The 24,805-nt window shown below is 42.7% G+C and overlaps 3 protein-coding genes across 3 annotated transcripts; 2 read left to right on the forward strand and 1 right to left on the reverse strand.

Moving 5' to 3' along the window:
- Nucleotides 1-6,244: 6,244 nt before the first annotated feature.
- On the forward strand, nt 6,245-7,791 carry LOC6553624 (homeobox protein bagpipe). Its single transcript, XM_026980544.1, has 2 exons — nt 6,245-6,819; nt 6,941-7,791. The coding sequence occupies exons 1-2, from the start codon at nt 6,375-6,377 to the stop codon at nt 7,642-7,644; spliced, it is 1,149 nt and encodes a 382-aa protein (XP_026836345.1). The 5' UTR covers nt 6,245-6,374; the 3' UTR covers nt 7,645-7,791.
- A 7,583-nt stretch (nt 7,792-15,374) lies between these two features.
- LOC6553622 (UDP-glucuronosyltransferase 2B10) lies at nt 15,375-17,269 on the reverse strand. Its single transcript, XM_001979244.3, has 4 exons — nt 17,205-17,269; nt 16,849-17,089; nt 16,131-16,796; nt 15,375-16,065 (listed from the first exon to the last, which is right to left on the reverse strand). Exons 1-4 carry the CDS (start codon nt 17,205-17,207, stop codon nt 15,392-15,394), a joined length of 1,584 nt encoding a protein of 527 aa, XP_001979280.3. The 5' UTR covers nt 17,208-17,269; the 3' UTR covers nt 15,375-15,391.
- A 4,342-nt stretch (nt 17,270-21,611) lies between these two features.
- Nucleotides 21,612-24,155, forward strand: LOC6553621 (nuclear cap-binding protein subunit 1). The gene is made up of 3 exons (XM_001979243.2): nt 21,612-23,035; nt 23,210-23,519; nt 23,613-24,155. The coding sequence occupies exons 1-3, from the start codon at nt 21,612-21,614 to the stop codon at nt 24,147-24,149; spliced, it is 2,271 nt and encodes a 756-aa protein (XP_001979279.1). The 3' UTR covers nt 24,150-24,155.
- Nucleotides 24,156-24,805: the final 650 nt, after the last annotated feature.

Genomic DNA, 24,805 nt, shown 5'->3' on the forward strand with positions numbered 1-24,805 from the left:
AATAGCTCGAAATATGAAAATCACACACATTTTTAATGGCCACGCAATTGCATTACACAGTAGTGATTCTATAATTACTACACATTATTTTGTAAATAAATTCGTTAATTTCAGAGGTATCTTGTAGTCGACTCTTACCGTTCTGCGCCTTTTTACTTAGCCTTTCGCCTTTCACTCTTGCTGTCACTGCCACAGATCCAGATCCATGCCGTCAAGTGGATGGCGGAGTGACTGCGGCACAATTCCACCATAAAAGCCTTTGACATTTTATCGGAAAATCCATTGAGGCGCTGTGTACATTTTTATTTGATGTGCGCATAAAATTGCGATCTCGTTTTACATTTGCCCCGCCAATGCGCCCAAGTTCTGGGTGTCTCTGTTTTATATCCATCGGTTTATGGCTTTGTGCGGTTTCAAGTGGAAAATTGTGACAATTATATTCAAATTAATTGAGTAATTGCATTCGGAATCCGAGCGGCGGCAGTTTGAAGCGTTTGATTTATGGCGTGTGGAAACTGGCACTCAAAATTAAATCCAAATAAGCCAATAATCCAATGGCGTTGATGTCGCATTTAATTCGCTCCACTGAAATACGCTCCTTGGCAATGAAATTCGAGGGTCTTCCGCCGGTAATTCAGCATTCTAATCTACTTTCGATTCCTGTAAACAATCTGTTATACATCAACAGATCTATTTACTGTTGACTTTTTCTTATACTACGGGTATAAGAAATTGACTTTAGTTTGGAAATTCGTTCAAGAAAAAAAGGCTAAAAATTAGGAAGGATTTTCTAATTTTAAGAAAAGTTTGTTACGTAAAAACTTAGACAATAACTAACACGCGGCAACTAAAGTTCACTTGCCGATTCCAGAAAGAAGTTAAACGTGTGGAAGGCAAGCGGTTTTTGAAAGGTGCAATCCTTTATTTGTTGCAGTGGAACGACCCCCAAAAAACTTGTCTCTTAAGCCAAAATCATCATATCATCATATCTTATTACAATTTAGTACAAGTGTCAGGGCCAATAAAGTACTTCTTTTTTAGGCAACGCATAAATGTTTGTCAAAATGTAACATCCCGCAAAATATTATACATATGTGTATAAATTTTGGAAATATCATATAATATTTTGAGCTTCAGGACATTCAATTTATAAATAATTACATATTAAATATAATTATATATTCACTAATTATATGTTAAAGAGCTTTTTAATTATCATTCTCAAAGGGTAAATGGTATTTTTCATGCATTGATAAAACTTCGGAGCATTATTTATAAAAGAAAAGAAAACTGGTATATGCATTTGAGCCCAATTTTGCATATGGAATGAAGGAAATATGTTACTTTGACACTTTACACTAAAAACTACACTTTACAATTTACACTAAGAAGTAAATATAATAAACACCTAACATCTACGAAGATTTACAGAAACAGGACTATACGATAATAAAGCTAACTGGATTAAAGTTTCCACAAGCAGAAATACAATTCGTAAATAATAAAAAAAATATTAAGTTAAGTTTAATTTTTAAGTAAGCTTTCAGATTAAATATATTTATGTAAAATTTGTTTATTTATACAATTAAATCTTATAAAAATATAAAAGCAAAATATAACATTTTTAAAAAATATACTCTGGATTTCGGAAAATATGCTTTCTTTTTCAGTCCAGTTACGCCCTATTTAGGAACATGCTTTTAATTTTTTATTTGGTTGTGATTTTAGTTACTTTGATGGAACTTACCCTAAAATTAAGAACTTTTTTCTAAGCTCAAGGAAATTCAAGCTAAAAGTAAGCAATGTTATGTGTTTGGGATAAATTTGTGCTTGGTGCTTAGCACCACCACCAAGGTCTCCACGTGCTGGCTGGCTTAATAGACGAATTGGTGCCTCGTATGTATGTCCTTCAACTGCTGGATAGACGGGTAACAGCACGGCCTGCTTTGTCGTACCAGATTAAAGCAATTTCCGGGATAGCGGTCTTCTCAAGCTCTGTCGTCTCGCCGAGGAGAAAGACCAGGAATTCAGAGGCGCCAGTCTGCCTGTCTGCTTGGAAAAGACCTACACTTCCCCTCTCGTACTCTCTGGCCAGGTCGAAATCTAACATGAAATGATTCAAAATTGATTCATGTCATGGTTCATGAATCTGAAACATAATTGGTCATTTGTAGAACAGGAGGAGTGTTTATAAGGACTTACTTCGCGTTTACGCTAGAAACAGCGACACACAGTTGGCAAAAAAAGAGCAACAACTGTTCACGAATCCACACGGTGGATTTTACACGGATTAGGATGCTGTATTAATATAAATCACGTCCGCTAATAGGCGTGAATTTGTAGCAATCGAACTCCTTCTGTTGCACTTGCAAGACAGGATGAGAGGTATGATGCGTATGATGGACATACACGACCTTTTGTATTAATTATAATATATTTTGTTTAACTTCAAAAAAGGATATAAACGAAAACCAAAAACAATTTATGTTTCATGCCTACCCCAGCTTTGTTAAGTTTGCTTTGCAATTCAATTCGGTAAAGTTCGAAAAAGCCAAAACAAGTCTTGTTACAAGTAATTACAAAACCCATACTTTGTAGATTAAATTTCCTTTTATCTTAATTTTCGGATATATATATTAATATTTCAATTATAAAATTAACAATTATAATATAGCCTTGCAACATGATGCAAGGTGTATGCGATCTCATTATTATGTAAATCAGCTGTTCAAATCATCAAAACAAATCCTTAAGAGAAGAGCACCAATTTCAAAAAAATACAAAAAAGAGAAAATTCTATGTTATAGAAGGAATTCTTTAGCAAAGACCGAAACCGCTGAATAATACATGGGTAGGTACATCGTTCCGCTAAAGAGATGTAGAGAAGATGTTGTGTAGAATCTTGAAGTTATTCTTACCATCTGGTCACACTAAGTAGCGATAAAAACCTATTTCAATTCGTGAAAATAAATTTAAGCAATATTTTTAATTGCGGGCTTCAGAAAAGGAGAGTCAATATAAAGTGTTCTTAATATAACCCAGTAATTTTATTTTTATTAATTACTTTTAGTAAATCTTTAAATCTTACAAATAACGGACTATCTCCTGTTTTCAGCCGAAAGATGGATAAATGAATACATTGAATATATTTTGCCATTTTTAAATTTATCTTGTTTCTAGCACTTTATGCACTCATTTTTTTGATTGTAATATGAAGGCTATAAGCCATTGCCGTTTTATGTACGATAAATTGGGTTTTTGACAATGTGTCACTACCGTGTTTACCTTCTGCAAGGATATTCCCGAAACCAAGTCCTGACAAGCGGTACTTGAATTTTACTTGATTTTTATAGTGGATTTTACGCCCATCAGCTTAATTGAACATCTTGGATTTACCCACTAAAAATGCAATGATTCTTCTTCGTCCGCTTCAAATTGGCAAAACCTGTCTACAGTAGTATTTCCAAGAAAGTTAATGTTTCATATAAATATGTTCAATTGCTAAGATGAAAGGATCAGGCTGGAATCAGAAATGTGCGTAAACTAAAACACATTTCTCAATAAAGATAGTAACAGAACCTTTGGAAACATCCTCCTTTTTGAATGATACGATCTAAATAAATGCTGACCACTTTATATATTTGGACCTATAATTCTATACAATTCCTTTTTTGCCTCTTCTAAAAGTCCTCGAGAAATTTTCTGACCATACACAATAACTCGTCGTGGGCTTCAGTTATGAACACAAAATAGCTTTGTAATGGTTGATAGGTAAAATACAAAATTAATTATGCACCTACAATGGAAGTTATATTAATAAGTTTATTACCCCAAACTGCACCCCCATTCTGCAAATTACAAACATTTCTTTGTTGCCATTTCATTATTGAAAAATTAAAAAAAAAAAAACGGATAAATTCGAGATTTATAAAAAGTGAAAACGTAGCCTCTATTACTAACTTTATTGATATTACTATATTGAATACTAATATACTAAAAATGTATAAAATGTATTAAATAGTATTTAGAATGGGATGACCCAGTGCAGGCAAACAGTATTTAGAATTTAAATTTATTCTAGTTCGGCAAGACAAAATTAAACAAACTTGACGACGAAAAACACTTGTCCCCATTCAACATGAAAGTGGCACAAGAAGATCAGGTTTCCCAGCCAGATCCATGAATGGTAATGAAAAGCAGGGAAAGGCAAACATTTGAAGTGGCTTTTGATAAACCATTAAATAAAACTCAATACCACAAGGACAACAAGCCTGCAAGACTTTTGGGCGATGAGCATTCGGAAATCAAACAAGAAACTGTCGAATTTAATTGAAAATGCCAATTCATCATAGGGGAGGGATGGATATTCTCAGTGGACAGACCTCGGCCCCCACCACTTTTATGTAATTGAATACCTGCTCCATTCAAGGGTAATCGCATCAGCAAAAGAAGCTAACAAAATTAGCGACAACTCAAACGGAGTCTGAGGCGGCAAGACTTTTGGGCGCGTGCGCCTGCCACAAGCATCATTATATACTAATTACTCGAGTATTATTGAAACCCATTCAGTCGAAATGGTATAACGAGTAGCAGTTCCTGCCCGATCCATTCCAATCGCACACCGCACTTGGTACCGAATTGGTTACTCAAATCTGACCGCAAAACACGGAACCCTCACCCAATCACCCCACCCACTTCCGCGCCCCTTAACTTTCGAGCTGGTCTTCCATTGTTGGCTTGACTTTGCGGCGCCCGCGGCATCAAGAGCCACTGAATTGGCAATAAAAAGATTATAGCCCGAAGGTGTGAAGTGCAGTGGAGAGCAGGAATCGCACCGAGATCCGGAATCACCGGGCGGCCGAGCTCCGCGCAAAAGGCTCTAAATCCACCCCGAAAGAGATGCGATGAGAACGCGTGCTCGATTCGCTCGAACTTGTTTCCAGCCCTAGCACCAGCATCCCACATCCACATCCACATCCACAACCACAACCACTCGATTCGAGTGAGTCGGTTGAGTGCTTTTGGCACTGAGTGGGCAGCCATGTTGCCACAGCCTCCGGGCATCCAATCAGCGCGCTCTGGGCTCCCTGACAGCCAATGAGGGGAACTTTCTTTGAGTACTCTCGGGATCTCAGGAATGAGAGCCCCACGCCTTTTAGGTTTATTTGGGCTGGTTAACTACTTAACCAGCTGCTTAAAATGTGAACTGTAGTGTCCAATTCGTTGGATTAATGTCGTATGATATCAATAAAGGGCTCACACTAAGAAATTCGAACGTTTTCAGCAATCTTTGATTTGTTTTTACTGATGTAGAAAACACTACTATTTTAGTTTCAGTTGTTTAGTTCATACATACTACGTTCTGTAACCAGAAATCTTTAAAAGGAGTCTCTAAATTTTTTTCACATTTTACAACCTAAGGCTTTCACACGACTTCCGCGGTAAACTGTCTGTGGACTGAATATATTAGTAAACATTAATTGATTAATAATCCATTAATAATCGATTAGGCGCGATATCCCTCTTTTATAATAGAATGATTTATAGAATGTTGAGATAAAGACCATTTATTCTCAAGGCTGCCTGCTAATTAGTGAAAATGTGGACAAGTGGCATACGGTCATATGACATTTAATTTTATTATATAGTGCATTTTACTAAAAACAAATGCTTGAATTGAAATGCGAAGCTGCCAAGAAATATTTTTCGTCAGATCCATTGAAGTATTGTTTAGTTTTTGGCCAACGATTCCAAACAATTCCAAGACCCCACTAGCCTACTTACACTAAAAAGGTGCAGTTTACGGTTGTCTCCTGGAATTGCTTCCAAATGATTTAAGTTCCAAACAAATCGTTCGCCTAAACAATGGGTTGCGATTGGAATGGGCATAGAATGTAATCCCATTAGGAGGACTGTACCCAAAATGTGGAAGACGAAACACGGAGGAGCAGTTAGCGGGCTATAAACAATAAACAGGATGCATGCACTCCCCGAAAAATAAGGCGCACCATACAAGTACGTAGAAGCAACCGTTGCCATTTACGACAAATTTTGTTTACGCACTTGAGAGGAAACTCAAAGGCTCTCCAGATAGGTTTCGGATCCACCAATGGCAGGAGTCGAACGCCAGTTTCCACCACCACAGATGCCGACGAGCCACTTGAGTACGGCGCACATTTCCACTCCGTGAAACCGAGTGATTCTGCCGGGATCTCGGCCACTATTTAAAGACAGCCCGGAGCGCCTGGTTGAAGCACATTCGCTGCGCAGCCCTCGAGTCGTGAAGATCGGAAAATCAAGAGACTATCCGGAGTGAACAAGTACCCAATATACCAAATATTCCCAATATCCGAGATATTCAGGAATTTCGAAAAATGCTGAATATGGAAAGCGCGGGTGTGAGTGCTGCGATGGCGGGTCTGAGCAAGTCGCTCACCACGCCCTTCTCCATCAACGATATCCTAACGCGCAGCAATCCGGAAACACGTCGCATGTCCAGCGTGGACTCCGAACCGGAACCGGACAAGCTAAAGCCCTCCTCTGACCGCGAGAGATCGGCCTCCAAGTCGCCGCCGCTCTGCTGCCGAGATCTCGGCCTCTACAAGCTGGCCCAGCCCAAGGAGATCCAGCCGAGTCCCAGGCAGCCCACCAACTATCTGCAGTATTATGCGGCGGCTATGGATAACAATAACCACCATCACCAGGCAACAGGCACATCGAACTCCAGTGCGGCGGACTACATGCAGCGCAAATTGGCCTATTTCGGGTCCACCCTCGCCGCTCCTTTGGACATGAGGCGCTGCACCAGCAACGATTCCGGTAAGTTACCAGCAACGAATTAACGCCATTTACGCTCTAATGGACGCGGAAAAGAAGGCAACCTATTGAATGCTCTTTTGTGTAGGATGTATGCTAACTTTCCGTAATTTTCCCTTTACAGACTGCGACTCACCGCCGCCATTGAGCAGTTCGCCCTCGGAATCGCCGCTTTCCCACGACGGCAGTGGACTGAGCCGCAAGAAGCGGTCGCGTGCCGCCTTCAGCCACGCCCAGGTCTTCGAACTGGAGCGCCGCTTTGCTCAACAGCGCTACTTGTCCGGTCCGGAACGCAGCGAGATGGCCAAGAGCCTGCGGCTGACGGAGACCCAGGTGAAGATCTGGTTCCAAAACCGACGCTACAAGACCAAGCGCAAGCAGATCCAGCAGCACGAGGCCGCCCTTTTGGGTGCCAGCAAGAGGGTGCCGGTCCAGGTCTTGGTGCGAGAGGATGGCAGCACCACCTACGCCCACATGGCTGCTCCCGGCGGTGGACACGGCCTGGATCCCGCCCTGATCAACATCTACCGCCATCAGCTGCAGTTGGCCTATGGCGGTCTTCCGCTGCCACAGATGCAGATGCCATTCCCGTACTTCTACCCGCAACACAAGGTGCCGCAACCCATCCCACCGCCCACCCAGAGCTCCAGTTTTGTGACTGCATCCTCGGCGTCCTCATCGCCAGTTCCCATCCCCCTCCCGGGCGCAGTGCGTCCACAGCGAACCCCGTGTCCCAGCCCCAATGGCCAGATGATGAGCGTCGAGAGCGGAGCAGAGAGCGTTCACTCGGCGGCGGAGGATGTCGACGAGAATGTGGAGATCGACTAGGTTGGGAGTGACCACATCTCGAAGGGAAGTTGGGGTTACGTTTTTGTGATAGCCGTAGAAATTGTGTTTTAGTCCTATGTGTAACCAATAGAAGTCCCATAGCTTTAGTAGCCTTAAGTTAAGAGCTAAATAAAATTACAAATTAAAAGAAACATGTGTGTTTGAATTTTCGCTTCTTCAACTGATATTTTTCGACTGCTTTACTTCAATGAGCTGGTCGAAATGCTAGAATGATCAGCTTACTTTAGTTATTCACTTCCTAAAACATGCATTTCAAACTGCTTAGTTTGGAAAACATTTCTCCTGGCAGAAGTTCACAGCTTAAAAGTGATTTATTTGATTAAAAATGCTTGAAAATGTATTTCCGAGACTTAGGGGCTTCTTTCTATTTTCTTTACTATTTCAGTAAAGGGAGTACCAGAGCAAGCCAAATGATATATTATTGGAATAAAAGGCATTTAATAATAATAATAATAATAATAATAAAACATATACAGATTTAGTTGCTAACGGCTATTTGCATATAATTCTTATCTTCTACACTTTGCAGCTTTTTTACATTAAAGTACCTTTATCAACCTTAAATTAAAAAAGTTGGTAGTTACCTTTACTCCGCCAATTTACTAAGTCTTCTCTAATCTGTACTTATGTTAATATGCGACATACAAATGTTAATATTACTCATTAATTTTGTAATTTTTAAGTCAATCCTAAGTCTTAAATTTATAATAATAATAAAAATAATAAGTTGACAAGCGGAGCAAATAACTAATCATTAACAAACCAAATAGAGTAGTTCCTCTTTACTAAAAAGAAACTATATATTTCAGCAGAAGAGAGCCGTTTGCTGAGAAGAATGCAACAAAAGGCGCTTAGCCCCAAACGACTGTTACATAAATTGATGCCACATGACCTCGATTCGCATCAGCCCGCATCAGCGGGCGGGAACGTGGGAGGCTCCTCAGACCCTTCAGAATGACAGCGATCTGGCGGATGAGGGCCTCGAGATGCGCTCCGCTGAAGTGGAATGCGTGTGGCCGGAGCCTTGCGAAAGCCGAAAGCCGCTGATGATGACCGACTATGACGAGCCCACTCAATGACGACATAGAAGTGCTTCAATGTGTCAGAAGGGTCGGGCCGGACGTCTGCGACCCACAAACCACTGACTTACATACGACGGACCAGGCGCTTTTGCACAAGATCATCGCGGGAGGGAGGAGGAGGAGTGGGAACGGGATCGGGATCGGAATTAGGAACATAGACATGTCCTTAGCAGCTCAGTAGGTGGCTGACGACACAAGGACATGGCTCAAGTGCTCGGCGGCGACAATTCTAACGGCCGGCCGACCAGGCGATGTTTATAAACAAACAAACAAATAGAATCACCAACTGACGCCCAGGATGGGAAACAGGACATGTGCCCAGTGGGAAATGTAATCCACTGATCATTGCTAAACATCCACTTCAGAAGGATTAATGCGTTTAGAAACAGAAACATTAGAAACATTTGTTAATTTTCCTTACATATAACCCCTTTCTTCACTAAGGAAAATGGTTAAGAAATAATAATATATGATTTTAAATAATATATACATTTTTTCTCTTCAATCTCTGAATTTATTGGAAGGATAAACGAAGCCGTTTATTAATAGTTTAAATCGGCGCCAGTCGTATGAAACCTCGGAGTTTTTAAAAATCTTGTCTAAAGTGTTAAATTTTTCGAAAGTGGGACATCGAACGTGCTGGTCTAGTGACTGCCAACTGAAAAAACAAAGGGTATGAGGAGGTCTCTAAGTACATGTGGCTCTTGGACGCATTCCTAGACTAAAAGCACGCAGGCATTTGACAAATTTGGGACACTAAAATCGATTGACAGATGTAATTACTTGGGTAAATAACAGCTCCAGCAGTTTGAGGATGTATCTTTTTGCCACTGAGCTCCCGAATTCTTGTCATTTTTCATATTTCTGGTAGAGGTATTTATTGGTATTTATTTAAGCTGTATTTTGTGTGTTTTAAAACATAAATGAGTTGTTGTTCCAAATTGAATATGGTGCTCCCCACTTTCAGTACCTAAAGAAAACGTAGGTGCCTAAATAATCTTTGTTTATTCTTGAGATGGGATAATTGTGAGAAATAAATATACTGACTATTTAAGACTTAAATCATTCAAAATGACGTAAAATTTCATATTGTGCTTATGATTGCCATAGAATATCGAACCGTTTAGTGACGTATATAATACTAGTATAATTTCCCTTCAAGTATCCACAGGCAATTAGGAAAGTGCCTCGAGTTGGAAACCAGATTGAGTGTTTTTAAATTATGAGTGAGTTTCTCGAGACCCGCCCCATTCCGCACACTCGGCAACCAATAACCCCGACAATTCATGGACTCCTTGGCTTTGAGTTTCGGCTTTATAGCACGCTTCGGATTTCGAAGGGTTGAAGACACACGCTGCATGTGGTCTTGGAGTGAATTCAAATCGTCCTGCTGCCGGCGGCTCGGCTACTAATTTGTTTATACTGCGCCGCCTCCGGATTTGTTTATGCAACCTTTTTATGACACACATGCCGGGGTGCTACGAGATGTCAGCTACTTGACGGCAATCCTTTTAAGCCGGGCCGCCCGATATTTGGCTTATTTGGCTTGTAATTAATATGGAAATTAGTCATGGGCCGTGCTTGGGGTCGGGGACCAAGGGGCGTATGCGCAATCTTTGAACTGCAATTAGTCGTCGCCTGTCACCGGTCGAGGAGGTCTGGTAAACAATTCGGGCGATATTCGCTATTTGTTTAAACATTTCGGGGAGGCCTGCATTCTTAAGCATAGAGTGCATTTAATGGCGAAACGCGAAATTCAAAAGAAAACGCCAAAAACGTTGGCCGGACAGCTTAAAGTGTAAACAAAATGCCCGATCCGTTCACTTATTATAAAATGCACTGCATTCTTGTTTTGGCCCATCTCGATGCACTTTGCCTCAGCGCTTCGGCGTTGTCTTCCCATGCTCCTGTTCATTATGCCCCTCGCCATGTACCCCCATTCCCAACCCCATCCCAATCCGAATCCCAATCCCACACCGAAACCGAAACCGACCCCCTCCACAGCCGTGTCCCTCGATCTCCATCTCTGGACGGCCGATCGTCTGCTGCACACATGTGTGCCATAAAAGGAGGCTGAGGAGATGGGATTTTCGACTTCGACTTCGACTGCGCTGCGACTGACACTTCGATTTGCCACTGCTATTGCTGTTGTTGTTGCACGTGTGGCTCTGCCGACGCGTTTGTTTATGCAACATCCCTGCTACTAACAGTTCTTGGTAGGAATAACTTCACAACAAATTCATCAACTAAACTCTAAACTCCGCCGCGCGATACTCTGCGCTGGTTGAGTCCATGACATAGATCTGAATTGTGCACAAAGCTGTAAGTAAGAGTAGAAAGTAAAGGAGAAACGAGTAGCTTTGGAAAATACTACCTAAAAGCAGCTAGCTGCAATGCTAAAAAATTAAGAGAAATGTACCTAAGTTCTAGGCCTTTAAATAAAATATATTTGTCTAATGTTGTATGGTTAATTTGTAGAGCATTTCAGTGCCACATGACTGAGCAGCCAACCTGATTTTGTTATTGGAACAGTGCTCTTTGTTTTATGGGAGGGTGGACCCCGTTCCAGGAGGGGGAATCCCAGCTCCCGAAAGCGATTGGAGCCGTAGCCAGCGACATTGCCTAATTGCTTGCTGGCGGGCGAGCGATGGGGTTTGCCACTGGGATGGACTCGGTTGGTGTAGCTAGGTAAATGAATCGTTGTCTTCCCGAGCGATTAACCCACTCACACCCACGGAACACGATTGCTGAGTAAACAAAGCTCGGAAGCAGAGTACAAATGATGCCCCGGCCTATTTATGTTTATTTTGTTTTGAAAATTGTGCGTTTAATTTATAGTTAATTGTTTTTCAGCTTTTCATTAGCCAACCAAACCGAGCGGTGACTGTGTGCGGTCCCGAGAATTCCCAGGAATCCAGCCCACAGAACCGAGCATTCGGATGATATTATACTCGCACACCAATTGTTGATGATGGTGCTATTTGCGCAAGTTGTTGGGCTGCCCGCCCGTCCGACAAAATGGCCACCCACCTCAATTTCAATTTCAATTTCAATTTGAAATTCATTTTCCAACTCAATCTTCCGTCCGGCAGCTGTTGAAGCAATCTTTGCGCAATGCCAAATCCAAATCCAAATCAAAATCCAAATCCAAATCCGATTCGATCCAACCACCCCGCTTTCGGGGGCCACTCCTTTGCTTATTTGGTTTCAAATAAAAAATCATTTAAATGATTTCGAGAACGGCGGCCTTAGCCGAATGCTCTACGGTGGCATGAGATTGAATGATAAATGTTTTGGCTTTTGTGATTTTGTTTATTGTTCAATTTCGGGTAAAAAATTCAAATTTTCACCGCATGCATAAAACGGTTTGGCTGTTCGTCTTTTTGGTCGCCTTTTTTTAACTTATCGCGTTTTATAGACACCCATTCAAATCGGCAAATATTGAGTTGAGTCCAACTAGCACTAGATGTATGGTTTGTTTTTTCGCGAGCTGTTTAGATGAAAATGTTGTGGTGTTGCGGACTGCAAAAGAGATACGAGATACGAGGCACACATGTGTCCAAGTTCCATTCGGGCAACTTCATTAGCGTTTTTAATGGACCTGCCGACTCGTAATGTCCGACAATTAAAGTCGCAATAGACATTTGGTTGGGCCGCCAGTCGATTCACGTGTTAGATGGGCCGCGGGGCCAAAAACTGAGTGGGTGAGATGTGATCTTCCATGTATACAGTACATAGCAGTATTGCCCAATGGACCTTATCAGCTGGCTGAGCGCTACTAATAGGCTACCAGGCGGAAAACACTTGAAGATCTATTGATAAACAGTCACTTGGTATGTGAACTGGTGGGATCTGTTTTTCTCCACGGAGCATTTGGCATCGAAAAGTGTTTAGATGGATCGAGACGAGATGGGAAAACAAGCTGAATGGTGTCGTCTATATGGTAAACACTTCAATGAATCAGTTTCCTGGGTGGAAAACTTTTCGGATCGGAATCTTTTGGCTGGGCACCTGCAACTTACTTGGTCGTTAATCTTTGTTTTCCTTTATTTATTTCGAACAACATAAAGGCGCTTAAAGCCTGTTTAAGTGCCCATTGCTTAGTGTAAACACTTTCTATCGACTGAGTCACAAAAAGGTGTAGGTGCTTCTGGAATTTAACAATTGCCTATGCGTTCTTTGAAATGCTTAAATGTAGTCCAAAAAAACATATGAGTTCCGGTACAAAAAAGATAGAATATATGGTATATGCATAGATTCTTATTGATTTTTAAAATTTAGACCGCAGAATCTAGCTAAAAAATATATTTTTTTTCCGTTAGCGGAGTGTCAAAATATCTATGCAAAATTACGCCAAGTCGCTGAGAATCAACTAATTAGGTTGTCTGCACCGAAATTACTGTGAGTTTTCGGGAATGCATAAATCAACATCAAATTGCCGAAGAAGAGCAGTTTAACGCCTCGTTAGCTTTCGTCACTAAGCTGAGCAATTTCGGTTTCAAATGAATTCCACCTCCTTCTTCCTAGTGGCATCTCTTTATCTTCCCTCTTTTTGGGATCTTTTATTTTTTCATAATCACTATACGGAGAATTTCCTCCGTCCTGCCACCCAAACGCCTATCGGCCACACCCACTCCAACGTCGCCAGCTATTAGCAGCAATTTTCAATTTCCTTTCTGATGAAGCACATGGCAAGAGAGCAAATTACATGGCGCACAACTTGAGACATTCGCTTTTCTTTGCCTTTCTTTTCTCGCATGCTTCTCGTTTTCCTTTTTTAGGTGGATTTTCCCCCTTTTGAACTCCGAGTCCTGGCGCACACGTACGCAATTGTCCTGAGCGCTCGACTTCGATTCGAAAAGAACATTTCCTTGCAATTTCTGCTGGGTGGCTGTGCTGAGTGGGTCGAGAGTAGAGCCCAGACGGGCGCAAATGAACGGCCATTATGTTTATCCGAAGTGAAAGCGAGGGCTGAAGTGAATTTTTAACGAGCTGGGGGGCGAAGGGGAGCCAAGAAGCTCCCAGTGCGTTGCAGTGAGTTAGTGAGGTATCCTGCCGGCAAAGGACATGCTTCAATAGAATAAGGAGAAAATTACACTTAAACGCTGCGGCGTGTCGAAAGTGTCGACCTTGCTAAAGGTAGTTCAGTGTAGATGCGAAGTTTGTAAATTAAAAGAACGTATTTAAAATTGTATTCTTCAAAGCAAAGCTATGGTGCAAATATGGTATCTTTGAAGCAATCATAACTTGACTTCACGTTTTTGGCCCTTATTTATGTCGTTTATTATTCCATTTTCAAAGTAAAGTGTATGACGACTTCAGTTCCTAGCAAACCCAGCCAACTGTTGGCCAACTTTGATTGGGCTCCATTCAGAGGTGGCCATCCAAATTGCCGGTCAATTAAGCATTTCTTCTGGGGCCTTTCCTCGTTAACCTGTCCTCATCATTGGCGAAGCAATCGCATCGCGTGAGCACATTCCAGTGCCGAAGGCTGATTTTAAGTTTATTTGCCCAAGCCGTTGACAGACAAACAGCTTCGGTTCACCCCTTTCCGCTGCTCATACTCAAAAACAGCACTCATACGCCCTGTGCGCCATCTGCATTAGCATATCATTAGTGCGTGCGTGTGTTTGGCTGTTTATCGACGCTTTTGTTTACAACAAAGCGTAATCATGTGTTACAAATACCAATAATAAAGCCTGCGGGCCATGGTAACCCTATAGCCATAGAAGCATCCAGCATGGGCGACGCACCCACTTCAATGTCAGTTCGTGAATGCATAATGAGCCCTAGAGCTCCACAAATCGTGTCTCCGCACTCCGTCCTCAAGTGCACTTTGCCGGAGATCCAGTCTCCCGGTCTGGAGTCGTGTAAACATCCCATTTTCGTGTCCAAATGGCGCTCCAGTTGGCGCTGCCATTGCAGGAAGCAACTGTCTTTGGGTCAACTTGTTTATGCGAAATTTAAAATTGGAAGGAAAATAAATGAACATATCTGGGGTCTTCATGTGCGTACTTTGGTGTTCAAGTATATAGACGAGAGGCCCATATCTCGGAAAAAGTGAAGTTAAGTGAAATAATTATGATGTATAAATGTATAGTTGCGGGGTTCGTGATCTGAAGTCAGGAAAAGTGACAGCGACTTTAATCTACTTTTTCCTCAGAGTTAATTAGTTCTTGATGATTTGGTAAGATCATACTTCAGCAGACCTGCATCGTCAATTGGGCTGCCCAAATCCCTGCTAACATTATGAAGATGTTGAAATCCCATTAAATCTACGGTGAGGGGTCTTCATGGTTTTCTTCCGAAGACTTTTGCATTTTTGCTTAATTCGTGAAGAACACTTGGCTCGGCACTCAGGCGCCTTAAGTAGAACCAACCAATTTGGATTCATTAAATACTTAAGTAGAAGCTCAAGTGCTACGGCTTAAGTGTTCGGGCTATAATTGCAAAAATATGTAAAAAGAACAAAGTGCAGATCAAGTATTTATAAAGAGCTTTATAGAAATCTCCATGTGGTGTTGATTTTTGTTTGAAATTTTCGATATACAAATGTTTTGGCTTAATTCTTAATCAATTATTTGTACCTATCATGCAAACTGTTTGGACTTCCTCATCCTCGAGAGGCAAAACATTTTTAGTTTTCATTCACTTTTCGCCTCTTTCTCCAGCGCCCGAATAGCTCGCACGGATTTCATCTTTCGACCTAAAACATACAGGGTCAAAAGTGGCAACAGAACCATAGCCAGCATAATTGCTGTGACATCCAGGAGATAAAACTGGTACCAGGGCAGATGTACTCCGGCAGCCACCAAATGTGCTGCCCCCCGATGTTCTACGACGTAATTAATCCAGTACATAGCGGTGTCCATAGCGCCGAGTGGACGATCCCGGAAAATTCGCGATGCTTTGTCCATATTGGCTTGGTATTTGGGATCCGTCAGCAGTTCATGCAGCGCAGATCTCAGTAGATCTTTCGAAATGGTACGATAGTCCACTCGGATGGAATATCCAGCTGCTTGGCCCGCCTTAATGTTTATATCCTGATCAAAGTAGAATGGCATCCCGAGCACCGGGACCGCATGGTAAACTGCCTCCTGCATTCCAAACAGTCCTCCATGGGCGATGAAAACCTTCACGTTCGGATGGGCCAATATGTCGGCCTGGGGTAACCACTTTTCGACCTTAACGTTGTCCGGAAGATTGGGCAACTGATCATCCTCGAATTTCCAGAGGACCCTTTGCTTCAGGCTGGCGAAGACTTCGAGGAAAATCCCAAGCTTTTCCGGTGGCATGTCAGCACTGCGCACTTGAGATCCTGAAATTGGCAGAGATTTAATTTACTTCGCTTCAAAGCAATATAAATATTCCATATAAACTCACCCAGGCTAAAGTAGATCGCACCGTACTCAGCGTTATCCAGATAGCTCCTAATATGTTCTGGTAGGGTTTTGGGTGGCAGGATGTGCAGGCCACCCACGGATATCATGTTTTGGGTCATGGGTCTTGGTGAAGTCAGCGGCAGGTAGCTATTCAAAAGTATAACCGAGATGTTCTGCTCCAATTGCTTAACCGTCGGAACGTGAGGCAAAATGCCACCAAAATGCTTCCTGATGACGGCATCTTGTTGCGGATAGTAGGATACTTCCCGAACAACATCCTCAGCAGTGCTAATCACTACATTTTCCAATCGCTCCCACAACGACATTCTATCCGTACAGGACAATAAAATATTGGGAACGTAGGCCAATGGATTTACAAAGCCGAAGACTTGACTAAAATGGTTGGCATAGGCGAAAGTTGCAATGGTAATTGCAGGTATTTCGTAAATATAACCCAGCATTAGTGCTCCCTCATTGTGGAACTGTTCCACCAGGAGCAGGTCGAATTTCCCCCTTTTATCCTTGGCGTGGATTAACTCCTGAACTTCCGAATGGGCCAGACCAAAGTCCGTTGACTTTATGCCAATGTGTTGGCCGAGACGCATGTGTGTTAGCTTTGACATGTCAATCATGTCCAATGCCGATTTTGTTTTCATCATCGACGATACTGTGGAATTAGGCCATTACATTTGCACTAAATAAAATATGAACTTACTTACTGTCGGCCCAGGTATCGTACTTGGGCAAAAGAATTTCCCTGTAGTTTGGTCCCAAGTTTTCCTTGGCCAAAGATAGCGGGGTGATGAAGGTGACCTCGTGTCCACGTTTCACTAATTCCCTTATTATGGCATCCGTCATCATAAAGTGGCTCTTTACAGGCAGAAAGAAGGGTGCCAAAATTCGTGCTCCATCTCCAGTTCCCAGTCCAGTGCATAAGAGGAGCAACTTGACAAAGAGATTCTACGGTTTAAAAACAGATAATGCCATTCATTAACAATGTATTCGGATGCTCCAGTGTTTAGTTATTATTTAATACAAGTCAGGTTAACTCATTATCTTTGAACGCGAAACACACCATTGTATTATGAGTTAGGAGATGATTCTTATGTTCTTGCGAGTCACAGTTGCTCTGAGCTGGAAACAATCTTACCAGTGGTTTTATATGGTCTCTTATCTTTCTTCAGGTATAGCAATAAAGGATCGCATATCAGTAGACGCCATTCTATGTAGTGACGAAGAGCGCTGAGAGTCGGAGGAAGATAATATGATAGATCGATCTAAATTAGGTTTAGACCAATCACGAGTTACATATTGTCTATGAGACAATGTAATAGATTTCTTCCCAAAATAACCTTAACTAAGGTGCGATCGTCACTATCTTGTTAAGAGGCTTCTTGGTTTAACCTATTTAAGGCAATTTTTTATGTAGGTAGATGTCTTCTTTGGTGATAAGAGTTCATTCAAGTCCCATATCAGTTGGCGAAGACAATGTTTCGAGATAAGCAGCAGCCGAATGAACTTGATAAAGTCTACACATCTTAATCATAATATACGTTTTTTGACCGTCAAAAAACATGTATTTAAATGAATACAAATGCTGTACATTTTAGTGGGAAACAATAATCTGCGTTTTTGCAAGAAATTCTTCGATTTGATCAAAAGCATACCATAGTTTCAAAACTTCCCTCCCCGAATTTATATTGTACTTCCCAAAGTGATCAAGTTAAACGATGGGAAACAGCGCATAAATCAGGGCATTAGACTAAATTAAATATTTGCTTCCCGGTTGCCAGCCAGCCGAATAGTGTGGTAAATTATGAGCGATCTGTTTGGCGTGGTGTTGCTTCGCTGTAAACTTTCCGAATCACGAATATACATATTCGAATATGCAAATATAAATGGTTAAGTTGCCATAAAACTCAACGCGCCAATTTGTAGGCAATTAAATGCTGTGTTTGAACTGGAATTTCGGTGTATGGTAACCATGACGTTCGCTGGGAACTTTTGTGGGGATATTGATATTGATTCCGATTCCAATCGGACTGGGATTCAGATCAGCGGCGCATCGATCGATCATTCAATTTGGCAGCCATTCGTGGCGGACTTATATTATTGTTTACTTTGTCATATTTTGCCAATGTGTTTTTATTGTTCTGCGGGCCGCATTCGCATTCTACTCGTATTTAGATTGCCTCTATTTGTTGCTGCATGCCAGCGTGATACTTTGTTTATTGTCTCGGCCAGGCCAAATAAATGCAACGACTTTTCTGCGGTAAATTTGGCGTTGGCGGGTGCTTGATGCGATTGCGACCTGGCCATAAACCTTGGTCGGTCATGTGTGCTCGGAAGGGGCTCAAGTGGACGAAGTTATTGCAAATTCTCTAATCTTGGGATAATGCCCCATCGCTGGCAATCACTGCAATGATCTCAACGGCCAAATGCGGCCATAAATTCCGCGTCGGATGCCCAAGTGTTCCATCAAAATCAAAGCTTTTAAGCCGCTGCCTGAAGTGTTTCGCTTGCGTTCTAATTTGCCTTTGCAGCGAATGCGCAATTAGCCGCTATTACATTAATAATACGCGTACTTGTCCTCGGCCGACCCATTGGTAATTGAAAAATCGGCTATTTCCAATGTGGCAATCGAAACAGAAATGGAATTGAAAAGCGCACATTTGGCCGAAGTGAATCGCCGTACTTAAGAGCTTAAAAGTGCGCATCTTGCCTCACTGCATCCGAGTACCGAATTTGAATCTGTGCCATTCTGGATACATCTGTGTATCTGCACAACGAAAAGTAGTTCTCTAGTCAAGGTAAAGGTAATGGTCTATTAGCACGGGACAGCTCAAAATTAAAAAAAAAATCATTTGGACTGTTTGAGCAGTTACCAAGGATAAATGTAAGCTATCATACATTTAAATTGGCTAGTATTCAAAGAAAAAGTACTTGTAGGACTGAATAAATTTCCTATACTCAAATATGCATACACTGTACGCTCTAAACTTAAACTTGTGATAATCTTGTACAACATAGACAAGCCACTACGTTTTCCCTCAGTGTGGAGTCGACATCCCGCTTTGCGGCGACGCTAATATGCAATTGGAAACCACCGGGGCCGCCAGTCAGTTTACGTAGCTTCCCCGCCCACGTGGTGATGCAGTGGCTCCATGATCATGTAATCATGCGTGTGGCATTGTTTACAAATCACGCCTGGTCGCCCGTCGCTCCCGACCAGACAGGACACACTTGAGGATGTCGGCAGGAGGGTGAAATATGTGTGAACGCCGAGCGCGAGTCCTCCGTGCGCCGCATCCTCCGACGCCTCAAGTAGCTGGTTGGGCTAGGATGGCTCGGTCAAGGTGCCTAATTGGGATCTCCACTCGACATCCGTCTAGACAGCTGTTCTGCGGAGGTCCTGCGACAAGTGGCTTGTTTTGGTTGTCGCCCCGGGACATTTGGGACACATTAGTTGACCACTGTTTGGAAACAAATGGCTGGAAGGGAAGGGTAGCGCCAGGTCGGAGGACCGGAGGGTCGGACCACACAACAGACGCAAATAGTCCAAAACCGTACTCCAAATAAGCAGAGCACGATGCAACAACAAACAATTCTACACGGGATGGAGATCCCGATGAAAATTAACAAATGTTCTGCTGTTCCTAATGAAACTAGAATTTTTCGAAATTTTTTGTGACGTTAGTATCACAGGAACCGGGTTTAGTAAAATTGAAATAAATATTATATATTTTCCTCTCGTAAGCTGGTGAAACTATGGAGAGAGTTATAAAAAAGGGGCACAGACATGCCGGCTTATAAGTTCCCACCAGCCACACAGAAGCAATTGGAGCACGCTAATAAATATATTCAATAAATTAAATAATTTCGTCACGGAGTAATTAGTGGCTCTAATTTTCAGGTGTTCCAGATAGTTTGTACCACGCCTCGATCTCTTTTTTTGGCTGTGTATCCCACCACTCCACTAGTGCATTTAATGCTGGGGGAATGCAGTTAATGAACTAGTGCAACTCCTTAGCTCAGCTCGACTCGGCTGCATCCATACCCATTCCTCTCCAACCACCCATCCAGTCCACCATATGAGCTATCATCCATCCATCCATCCATCTATCAGGGCCATCAGGTGTGTGGTGGCGTTGGCATTATGGATGTGGATGTTCCACGGCCTCCGCCGTTAGAAGCGCAATTTGTTTATGCTACTTTGTGAGCAATAAAAGCACAGACGGCCATGTGGGTGGTCCCACCTTGGGGTTTGGGTCTTTGGATTTTGTGCAGTCGCTGGATATGATGTGTGCTACTGGTACTGGTGCAGGGATGGATGCTGATGGAAATGGGAATGGGGGTTGTGGTGGTGTGCTAATCATCAGCAGCTCTTCGGAGTTGTTCGAGTGGAACTAATCGGAGCATTGTGTGCCCCGGATGCAGCAGGATGCGGTGGGTGACTCTAGTCCCTGTGGGAATAAATTGAGTCATAATTGAATTGATTACCAGCGGGGCGGCCACTTGCAAGTGTCGGAATGGAGGGCCCTGGGACAGCTATGGTACAACTGAAGTGGCCGCCAAATTATTTGACATAATTGCGCCTTGATGAAGCGCTATCTGCCCCTGGGAAAGGGTGGAGCCACTACAGTCGGGTGCTCAAGTACTCATTGAACTCCGTTGGAGCTGTGAAGGCTGCTTTTTGGTAGTTTGTTGACCTCGGAGATGTGGCCCCAAACTTGCCACTTCTCGACATTGTAATCTTTAACGGCGATCCAATTTAAATGCTGTGTTGGTTGATAAAGTGATCAAGAAGCAATAAAAAGGGTGGCAAGCGGTAAGCCCATTAAATATCATTATGCTACATTTTTATCAATACATTGTGGGACTCTGAATTTTCAAACCGAATTTGTATTCTATGTACAAATTAGGTAGACTAATTTCTATTTCGATTTCTAGTACAAATGGATTGTTTAAGCAGGCGTTGAAATGTCGTTGCTGAAACGTCACGTTCGCAGCACTTAATATTCATTAAGTCCCTATTACTCAAGTCGAGAGGTTCGAATATTTCGTAATAAAAAGTAATTCAATCGCAAATAATCCCTTAAGCCCAAATAAGTAAGCAGTGAAAAATCAGTGCTGCAATTTCTGAAAAACCAGTTTTATACTAAGGTGAATATCGAAATCCGTCTTTTTATACCCTTTGCAATGCAGTAAGTCAGACATTTTCGACGCTAAGATGCATATATATTCTTGATCAGTATCAACCGATTCGATATGGCCACGTATATATGTAGTCGGCACGGACTTTCGCAAAAGCCGGAAAGTAATTATATGAAAAATGCTGATGTGAATTACATGTTACACCGGAAAAGTGCACCCATAATATTAATTTACGTTTGTTTCATATTGCAAAATATTGCGCGGATGAAAAGAAGCTCCTCCGACGCCGCATTCAGAAGCAGTGACACTTCGATTCCTTTGACTCAAAATGGAGCCTAAAACCTCGGGTCGTCGTAAGCGCCAGGACTGTCCTGAGGAGGAGGGTGACTTCCGCCAGAAGCGGACTGCCGAGCTGAAGTTGGCGACCGTGGAGAAGTTGATGGCAGGCCTCAGTTTCCAGGGCGGCACTTCCCTCAAGATGAAGCTGGCGAACCTGGTGCACCTGCTCAACAAAGGGGGGCTTAGAGTGGAGCTGAAAAAGCACATCATGAACGAGCTGATAACCTGTGTGGGCAATCATCCCGGGCAGTCCAGTGCGTATGCCACATTTTTGGGCCTGCTCAATGTCGGAGACTTTGAATTCGCCTCCCAGTGCCTGTCGTTCATGTTGCAGAAGGCTAACGAGTCGATGTACACGAACGATTGGGACAGGTGCCGAGGTGTGGTCCACTTCCTGGTGGACCTGTATAACTGCCAAGTGATACCGTCGTCCTCCATGCTGACAATGTTCGCAGTCCTCCTAAAGGAGTGCGAGGCTCTGATGGATCCGGACGATGTGGTGGTCGCTCCGCAGCTGCGTCGCGATTGGCTTGCCTACTGTGTGCTATCCGCCATCCCCCTTATTGGAAGGGATCTGGAGGGGGAGACGGCATTTGAGAAGCTGATGGTCTCGCTGCAGATTTACATCAAGAAGCGGTGCGTTCAGCACACCACCATGCTGAGTGTTTGGTGGGATTTCAAGCAGAGCGACTATCTGGAGCTGCTGTGGCAGCAGGTGGACGGATTGAGGCAGGATCGTTGGGCCGAACCGGAGCACGAGTTGATCCCCCGACCTTATATAAGCTTCGATAATACCTTGAGGCACGGCCAGATGCACTACATAAGGGATTTCGAGTTGGCCCCCCATCAGCAGGGATGTCGCTATCCCCCGCCGCGAGTTTGCTTCCACATCTTCTTTGACGACTCTGTCGGTGAGATCCTCCACTTGCCCTCGCCGGTGCGCATCGAAAGGCATCTGCTGGAGGCCCAAATTCAGGATGTGCTGCACTCCTATCATAAGGAAAGAAAAATCTGTGCCGACAGCCTCTTGGGCTACGCCGCCTCCAAGCCCGAGCTGCCGGTCTATCACTGCATCGTAGAGGTGATCTTGGGCGAGATGCTGCAGCTGCCCACGGCCCAGTGGATCAACATCAACTACGGAGCCCTTCTGGTGGAGCTGTGCAAGCGCCAACCGGACAAGGTGCCCCAGGTGGTTGTCATGGCCATGGACATCCTTTTCGATCGACTGAGCTCCATGAGCGTGGCCTGCTTCGACCGGCTGGTCAACTGGGTGTCGTATCACATTAGCAACTTTGGGTTTATCTGCCAATGGAGTGAGTGGGCTGAAAGCCTTCCAACGCCAATAGATCCGAGTGCCACCAATCTGCACCCAAAGGTGGTTTTCCTCAGGGAATTGATCAAGAAGTGCCTCAGGTGCGTATAATTAAACTAAAGATCTGTGAATAGATTTGGTTATAATTTAATTTTGTTTCTTTTGCTTCTTATACTCGTACATCTCCTAATTTTGTATGTTTGTTCCCAATTGTATGCTCATACAAAAATAGTTGTAAATTATCTGAAATACTTGCTTTGTGCTCCAAAAACTAGGTTGTCGTACCAGCAACGAATTGCAGAGATTGTGCCGGATATTCTGGCCGGATTTCTTCCGCCGCCTGCCGTCCCGCACTTCAAGTTTTTCGATGAAACACTTCCTGGTGGCATTTTGTCCAAGACTCTGCTGGAAGCGATGCGCAGCAAGGAATCATGCCCAGAAATGATCTCCAAAATTATTAATGCCACCACCGGAGTCGGTCCGCTGCTCAAGATCAACGTTTTCACCCAGAACTGCCTTCATCTGGGATCCAAATCATTTAGCCACACTTTCGCAATTCTCAGCAAATACCACTCTGTCTTCAAGGTGAGTTTTTGATTCCTTCGAGGATTCCGCAATACAAGTGTCATCCTAATTCCATCCGTATCTCCATCTTTTACGGATCCATTTCGATTTTAGGATTTGGCTGCACAAGATCCGGAGAAGCAGCTCGCGATCTTGAACGGAACCTTCGATGTGTGGATTGCCTGCGATCAGTATAAATTTGTGGTGTCCGAAAAGCTGGTCAAAATGGAGATAATTAATTACAATAACCTTGTGACCTGGATCTTCGACCCTATGATGCGCAAGGAGCTCACCAAGATGTACGTCTGGGAGCTGCTCCACTCCGCTGTGCGCCACCTGAGGCGTGCCGAACGTGCGGTTGCAGTCGTGGATGTCGATGATCCAAGTGCCTCCGAACCTTTGGTGAAAGGCATCCTGCTGAGAATTTTTCAGCGTTTTGTGAAGATCCTATCCGGAGCTCCGGAGGCAGAGAAGGGAACAGAGGAGCACTACTGGTTTCAGTGGGTTCTGGGCAGGCTGCAGGAGATGCTCTTTATCTTTGCGGATGACTTCAAGATAATCTCGAACAAGTTGCTTAAAATAACCGAGGTGACCGAAGTCAGGCCTGAAATCACGGAAATCATTGAAGCTTTTGTGGCTTACACCATGTAGCTTCTGTTGGAGGTTTCGTTTTCGAATATCATTTTACCAATATGAAAAACAGATTGCTGACTTACTCTTTGATCGGTCTTAAACTCGACGGACACTTTTTTCTATCGATATAAGTGAAATTGGCAATTGAACAAATTTAAAAAACTTAATGTACACTTAAAAAAAAAATAATTTTTTATAAAAAAATGTACACTTACATACATTAAAAAGTAAAGAATTTTAAAAGTTATATCATCCACACTATTAAATTTGCTATTTATATATTGCTCGAATTTCTGAGTTTACATTAAATAATCTTAAAAATAATATGATCATAAATTAATATAAAAGTAAAAAAAAGGCAGTTTGAAATAAAGCGCGTCAATCGATGGCATTTTTTTAGTATTTTTGCAGCTGTCCTAAGAATGTGTGTCGATAATTTTACAAACTACAATCGAATAAGCCGGTGGGGAAATTGGCTTAAGATATTGACAGTAAAATAAATGTAAAGTATGAAAAATATTCTACGTGGAAGTGTGACCTCTTTTCACGGCATTTTCGTATATTGTACAATACGGCGCGGATTTCAAAAGAAATTACTAGGGATATCTGGAGCTATTGCTATGTATAAATACATTTGATGTATAACAACATGTATAAACGCTCTTATGTTTAAT

The sequence above is a fragment of the Drosophila erecta genome, unplaced genomic scaffold, assembly GCF_003286155.1.
Source record: "Drosophila erecta strain 14021-0224.00,06,07 unplaced genomic scaffold, DereRS2 tig00000000-arrow-pilon, whole genome shotgun sequence".
NCBI classification, from domain to species: Eukaryota; Metazoa; Arthropoda; class Insecta; order Diptera; family Drosophilidae; genus Drosophila; species Drosophila erecta.